This window comes from Procambarus clarkii, chromosome 27 (assembly GCF_040958095.1).
Source record: "Procambarus clarkii isolate CNS0578487 chromosome 27, FALCON_Pclarkii_2.0, whole genome shotgun sequence".
Classification (NCBI taxonomy): domain Eukaryota; kingdom Metazoa; phylum Arthropoda; class Malacostraca; order Decapoda; family Cambaridae; genus Procambarus; species Procambarus clarkii.
Genome location: NC_091176.1, coordinates 12851709 through 12859208, shown reverse-complemented (window position 1 = coordinate 12859208; position 7500 = coordinate 12851709). Strand labels below are relative to the sequence as shown.

Below are 7500 nucleotides of genomic sequence, written 5' to 3'. Positions count from 1 at the left end.
CGCTGCATGTGCTGCAGCTTCACAACCTAGGGGAATCCCAAACCCGAGCTGATGAGGTTTCAGCAAGGTGGCTGTTTCCTGGCTGATAGATCTCACTGCAGCCTTAGCTACAAGGCGTCGGAGGGTGTTGCCAACGGCAATGGGCCTGATACCCCCTATCCTTCTTCTTTAGAGCACAGAGTGCTGCTCCATAAAAGACAGGCCTGATGTCCTCAGGGATGCCGCCAGCCAAACACATGTTGGAGAATCTGGTAAGTTCCACTGGAAGGTCCTTTGCAGCATCTCCAAGCACCGGGTTCAGCATTTGTTTGATGGATAGCTTTATATATATATATATATATATATATATATATATATATATATATATATATATATATATATATATATATATATATATATATATATATATATATTATACGATTTGATAGGTTAGGTTCGGTCATATATCTACGTTAGTTGTAACTCAAATTTAACAAAATTAACTCATACATAATGAAATGGATAGCTTTATCATTTCATAAGAAAAAAAGAGAAAAATAAAGAAATTCAGGGAAAACAGCACTCGGAGACCTTTTTTGGGATAGGGTGAAAGAGGGATGTAAGCACCAGTATTAAAAGCTATGATTTGTTCAGATCTGAGACCTATATCTATGGTCAGCACGAAACGTCGACCAGACTGTGCGACACAGTGGTTGCCAGGATCAGGTTGGGTTACTGTTACCTGTGGCAGGTGGCTACAGGTGACGGATCTCCCAATCCTGAGCACTCCAGGTGCTCTTGCCGAGTCCTGGAACACTTGCCGAGTCCTGGGACGCTTGCCGAGTCCTGGGACGCTTGCCGAGTCCTGGGACGCTTGCCGAGTCCTGGGACGCTTGCCGAGTCCTGGGACGCTTGCCGAGTCCTGGGACGCTTGCCGAGTCCTGGGACGCTTGCCGAGTCCTGGGACGCTTGCCGAGTCCTGGGACGCTTGCCGAGTCCTGGGACGCTTGCCGAGTCCTGGGACGCTTGCCGAGTCCTGGGACGCTTGCCGAGTCCTGGGACGCTTGCCGAGTCCTGGGACGCTTGCCGAGTCCTGGGACGCTTGCCGAGTCCTGGGACGCTTGCCGAGTCCTGGGACGCTTGCCGAGTCCTGGGACGCTTGCCGAGTCCTGGGACGCTTGCCGAGTCCTGGGACGCTTGCCGAGTCCTGGCGCGCTTGCCGAGTCCTGGCGCGCTTGCCGAGTCCTGGCGCGCTTGCCGAGTCCTGGCGCGCTTGCCGAGTCCTGGCGCGCTTGCCGAGTCCTGGGGCGCTTGCCGAGTCCTGGGGCGCTTGCCGAGTCCTGGGGCGCTTGCCGAGTCCTGGGGCGCTTGCCGAGTCCTGGGGCGCTTGCCGAGTCCTGGGGCGCTTGCCGAGTCCTGGGGCGCTTGCCGAGTCCTGGGGCGCTTGCCGAGTCCTGGGGCGCTTGCCGAGTCCTGGGACGCTTGCCGACACATTTCTGTGAGATACTGTGCCCCGTCTAGAAGACATTACAAATATGCATAGTATAATAAACCCCAGATTGAGTTGAGAAAGTACTATTTAGTCAACTTCAGATACTGTTCCCCCCCCCCCCTCACACACACTGTAGCCGCAGGATAACGTAAACGTGTGGGTTGTAAGATGTTAATCTCCTGGTTTACAGTCTGTTCTCTTGAGACAGTTAAGCAAGTGCCAGCTGTGGATACAAGAGACAGAATGAACAACCCTGCGGATTTTCTTCCTATTGGGGGGAGGTGGGTGTTGTACATGCCGCTATGGCGGTGTGTTCATTCACAGGATGGGTGGTGCTGCCCAATCCTGTCACTATGGCGGTGTGTTCATTCACAGGATGGGTGGTGCTGCCGAATCCTGTCACTATGGCGGTGTGTTCATTCACAGGATGGGTGGTGCTGCCGAATCCTGTCACTATGGCGGTGTGTTCATTCACAGGATGGGTGGTGCTGCCCAATCCTGTCACTATGGCGGTGTGTTCATTCACAGGATGGGTGGTGCTGCCCAATCCTGTCACTATGGCGGTGTGTTCATTCACAGGATGGGTGGTGCTGCCCAATCCTGTCACTATGGCGGTGTGTTCATTCACAGGATGGGTGGTGCTGCCCAATCCTGTCATTATGGCGGTGTGTTCAGTCACAGGATGGGTGGCGCTGCCCAATCCTGTCATTATGGCGGTGTGTTCAGTCACAGGATGGGTGGTGCTGCCCAATCCTGTCATTATGGCGGTGTGTTCAGTCACAGGATGGGTGGTGCTGCCCAATCCTGTCATTATGGCGGTGTGTTCAGTCACAGGATGGGTGGTGCTGCCCAATCCTGTCATTATGGCGGTGTGTTCAGTCACAGGATGGGTGGTGCTGCCCAATCCTGTCATTATGGCGGTGTGTTCAGTCACAGGATGGGTGGTGCTGCCCAATCCTGTCATTATGGCGGTGTGTTCAGTCACAGGATGGGTGGTGCTGCCCAATCCTGTCATTATGGCGGTGTGTTCAGTCACAGGATGGGTGGTGCTGCCCAATCCTGTCATTATGGCGGTGTGTTCAGTCACAGGATGGGTGGTGCTGCCCAATCCTGTCATTATGGCGGTGTGTTCAGTCACAGGATGGGTGGTGCTGCTCAATCCTGTCATTATGGCGGTGTGTTCAGTCACAGGATGGGTGGTGCTGCCCAATCCTGTCATTATGGCGGTGTGTTCAGTCACAGGATGGGTGGTGCTGCTCAATCCTGTCATTATGGCGGTGTGTTCAGTCACAGGATGGGTGGTGCTGCTCAATACTGTCATTATGGCGGTGTGTTCAGTCACAGGATGGGTGGTGCTGCTCAATACTGTCACCATGGTTAGGGGGTTCAACACGGGGGAGTCGGTCGGCTGAGCGGACATAACGCTGGACTTGTGATCCTGCGGTCCTGGGTTCGATCCCAGGCGCCGGCGAGAAACAGTGGGCAGAGTTTCTTTCACCCTATGCCCTGTTACCTAGCAGTAAAATAGGTACCTGGGTGTTAGTCAGCTGTCACGGGCTGCTTCCTGGGGGTGGAGGCCTGGTCGAGGACCGGGCCGCGGGGACACTAAAGCCCCGAAATCATCTCAAGATAACCTCAAGATGGCCCAGTCACTGCCACAATAAGAGTAGACAACATAGAGGACACGGCAAACTTCCAATCAGACGTAAATCAGGTCTTTCTATGGGCTACAGAAAATAATATGGTGTTTAACGAAGATAAGTTCCAGCTCATGTGCTATGGAGAAAATGAAAATTTAAAAACAGAGTCCACGTACAAAACTCAGTCAAATCATAACATAGAACGAAAAAGCAATGTAAAGGATTTAGGTGTACTCATGTTGGAAGACCTTACCTTTAAAGAACACAATAAAGTAGCCGTCACAACTTCAAGAAAAATGACAGGTTGGATAACAAGAACTTTTCACACTAGAGATGCTATACCGATGATACTTTTCAAGACGTTAGTGCTCTCTAGAGTAGAGTACTGCTGCACAATGACAGCCTCTTCCAAAGCTGGAGAAATTGCTGACATGGAGAGCGTGCAGAGATCCTTTACTGCTAGAATCCACTCAGTAAAACATCTAAACTATTGGGATCGACTGAAGAGCCTAAATCTGTATTCTCCTGAGCGCAGGCGGGAGAGATACATAATAATTTATACGTGGAAAATATTAGAGGGGATGGTCCCAAACCTGCACACACAAATAATATCACATGAGACCAGAAGGCATGGCAGGATGTTCAGAATATCCCCGTTGAAAAGCAGAGGTGCAACAGGTACTCTGAGAGAGAACTCTATCAACATCAGAGGCAACATCAGAACATCAGACTGTTCAACACGCTTCCACTACACATAAGGGACGTAACTGGCAGACCCCTCACAGTGTTCAAGAGAGAACTGGATAAGCACCTCCAAAAGATACCTGATCAACTAGGCTGTGATTCATACATCAGCCTGCGAACAGCCGCGTCAAACAGCCTGGTTGACCACTCTAGCAACCAGGAGGCCTGGTCGACGACCGGGCTCGGGGACGCTAAGCCCCGGAACACTTCAAGGTTCAAGGTATGGCGGTGTGTGTGTCCACTCACAGGATGAGTGACGCTGCCCAGTAAACTCGCCCTCCGGGGCCAAATTACACCTGGGGGGCAGCCTTGATCAGCCCCAAGTGTTCCCCGGCGCCCACTCCTCAAGGGGGTCCGCCTCTTGGCCCAGGTGCCAACTATACATAACCAGAAGCTGGGCAGATCATGTGGCATTTCATGAATAATGACGGTATTATGGGCAAGTTCCAGGACTACTACACGTATATTCAAATTAGGTCGCTGACAGCTTGACAGACTGTGACAGCCAAATGATGGCTGTCAGAATGGAGGGAAGAATAAGGAGTTTCAACTTTAAGAAAACTCGATGATATGTTGGACGTAATATAACTTGTCTTTAGAGAAAAGTGTTCTAAGACAAAATAAAAATTCAATGCGTGCCATGGAGGAGGGAGGCTCTTCACTGAGACGTGAAGGAACTGATAGTAGAGTCACTGCGTCGTTGCTGGTACAGGGAATGTTTTGAAAATGTATTCACCTTCCCGATTACAGTGTGTCATGGTGTTGAACTGGAAGTTTTCGTCTCCAGGACTACTGTTAGCTTGGGCATGTTCTGTCTCCAGGACTACTGTCAGCTTGGGCATGTTCTGTCTCCAGGACTACCGTTAGCTTGGGCATGTTCTGTCTCCAGGACTACTGTCAGCTTGGGCATGTTCTGTCTCCAGGACTACCGTTAGCTTGGGCATGTTCTGTCTCCAGGACTACTGTCAGCTTGGGCATGTTCTGTCTCCAGGACTACCGTTAGCTTGGGCATGTTCTGTCCAGGACTACTGTTAGCTTGGGCATGTTCTGTCTCCAGGACTACTGTTAGCTTGGGCATGTTCTGTCTCCAGGACTACCGTTAGCTTGGGCATGTTCTGTCTCCAGGACTACTGTTAGCTTGGGCATGTTCTGTCCAGGACTACTGTTAGCTTGGGCATGTTCTGTCTCCAGGACTGCTGTTAGCTTGGGCATGTTCTGTCTCCAGGACTACTGTTAGCTTGGGCATGTTCTGTCTCCAGGACTACCGTTAGCTTGGGCATGTTCTGTCTCCAGGACTACTGTTAGCTTGGGCATGTTCTGTCTCCAGGACTACCGTTAGCTTGGGCATGTTCTGTCTCCAGGACTACTGTTAGCTTGGGCATGTTCTGTCTCCAGGACTACTGTTAGCTTGGGCATGTTCTGTCTCCAGGACTACTGTTAGCTTGGGCATGTTCTGTCTCCAGGACTACTGTTAGCTTGGGCATGTTCTGTCTCCAGGACTACTGTTAGCTTGGGCATGTTCTGTCTCCAGGACTACTGTTAGCTTGGGCATGTTCTGTCTCCAGGACTACTGTTAGCTTGGGCATGTTCTGTCTCCAGGACTACTGTTAGCTTGGGCATGTTCTGTCTCCAGGACTACTGTCAGCTTGGGCATGTTCTGTCTCCAGGACTACTGTCAGCTTGGGCATGTTCTGTCTCCAGGACTACTGCCAGCTTGGGCATGTTCTGTCTCCAGGACTACTGCCAGCTTGGGCATGTTATGCCTCCAGGACTACTGCCAGCTTGGGCATGTTATGCCTCCAGGACTACTGCCAGCTTGGGCATGTTCTGTCTCCAGGACTACTGTCAGCTTGGGCATGTTCTGTCTCCAGGACTACTGTCAGCTTGGGCATGTTCTGTCTCCAGGACTACTGCCAGCTTGGGCATGTTCTGCCTCCAGGACTACTGCCAGCTTGGGCATGTTCTGTCTCCAGGACTACTGCCAGCTTGGGCATGTTCTGTCTCCAGGACTACTGCCAGCTTGGGCATGTTCTTGCTCTGCGTAGATATGTTTTACATGAAGGGATAAAGAAAAGACCTAAACCAGTTACTGGAACCAGTTGGGTTATTCACTGTATTCCCAAACCCCGATTATCCAAATACATTACTCCCAGGTACCCGATCACGGGAGTGAACAGCGAAGGAACGGTGCCCAGTCGTCCCTCTATCCCCCCAGGGTTCGAACCAGGGGTCATGAGTTACAACAATACATGAAACACACACATCCAATACGTGGGACACATAATACATAGCAGGTGGCAGTGAACAGAGCCGCCAGACCTTCCCTGGCCTTACGAGGCCAAGCAATTTATCAAGTGTCTGGACACTCATTGGGGTATTTTACGGGCGGCCAGGGTGTCGTAGACTGATAATGAATGGTAATATATTCATTACTACACTTGCGGCTCCTCCGAGGCCGCACCTAGTGGAGAGAGAGAGGGCGCCAGGGCCGGAACAGAGGGCTACGAGAGGGGCTACTTGTCCAGCCCTCCCACGGTCTCTCACGGTCTCCCACGGTTCCCCCCACGGTCCCCCCCCACGGTCCCCCCCCACGGTCCCCCCCACGGTCCCCCCACGGTCCCCCCACGGTCCCCCCACGGTCCCCCCACGGTCCCCCACGGTCCCCCACGGTCTCCCACCATGCACAACCACATCTCGGTGAACTTCAAAAGGTTACCCCAAGATTAGTCGCGACACGTCATCGTTGTTCTTTAAAGCTAACCAACCCTATTTTACCCTAATGTAACCAAACCTATCTTATGGTATTCTAATTTAAGCCATGCTAACGTATCATAATCTGTCATAACCTATTCTGACTTGACCTAACAGAAACGATAACTTTGATTTTCATATGTACTGAGGGGGAGGTGTGTGACGTCACACTGGAGGGTTATCTTGATGTTATCTTGAGATGATTTCGGGGCTTAACGTCCCCGCGGCCCGGTCCTCGACCAGGCCTCCTTTTTGTTACACACCCCCATGAAGCAGCTCTAGCAGCTGTCTAACTCCCAGGTACCTATTTACTGCTAGATAACAGGGGCATCAGGGTGAAGGAAATGTTTGCTCATTTGTCTCCGCCTCCACCAGGGATTGAACCCGGAACCTCAGGACTACGAATCCAAAGCGCTGTCCATTCAACTGTCATGGGTAGTCGACATGCCTCCTGGGATATTATTGTGTACTAGATTTCGATAGCAGCAGAGGATGTGTGTGGGGCGGGGGGGGGGGGGTTGCTCCCCCACACATGCTGACTACAGCTGCACCTCGCTGACGGACGGCAGCTGCACCTCGCTGACGGACGGCAGCTGCACCTCGCTGACGGACGGCAGCTGCACCTCGCTGACGGACGGCAGGTGTCAGGAACTTACGGGAGGTTTACCGCTACACTTCCTGACATTCAGTATTTGCTCCTGGCAGAGATAATAAGAGATTAGATTCATTAACAAATAATAGTGTTATGTTTGCACGCGCGGTGTGGGGCTGTCTTGCCTGGCCTAAACAACCTCCCTCCACATCTATCCTATCTTAACTAACCACTCCAACCTCGCCTAAGCAACCTAACCTAACCTAACGTAAGCTAATCCGTCTTAGCCAACCTAGCCCAAT

At 51.7% G+C, this 7500-nt stretch overlaps 1 protein-coding gene across 1 annotated transcript in view; it reads right to left on the bottom strand.

Moving 5' to 3' along the window:
• Positions 1-734: 734 nt before the first annotated feature.
• Positions 735-7500, bottom strand: part of LOC138369118 (basic salivary proline-rich protein 4-like) — a 44056-nt gene continuing 37290 nt past the window's right edge. The window contains exon 2 of the mRNA XM_069332056.1: positions 735-1496. Coding sequence (XP_069188157.1) covers positions 735-1496 — 762 coding nt within the window. The remainder of the gene's footprint in view (positions 1497-7500) is intronic.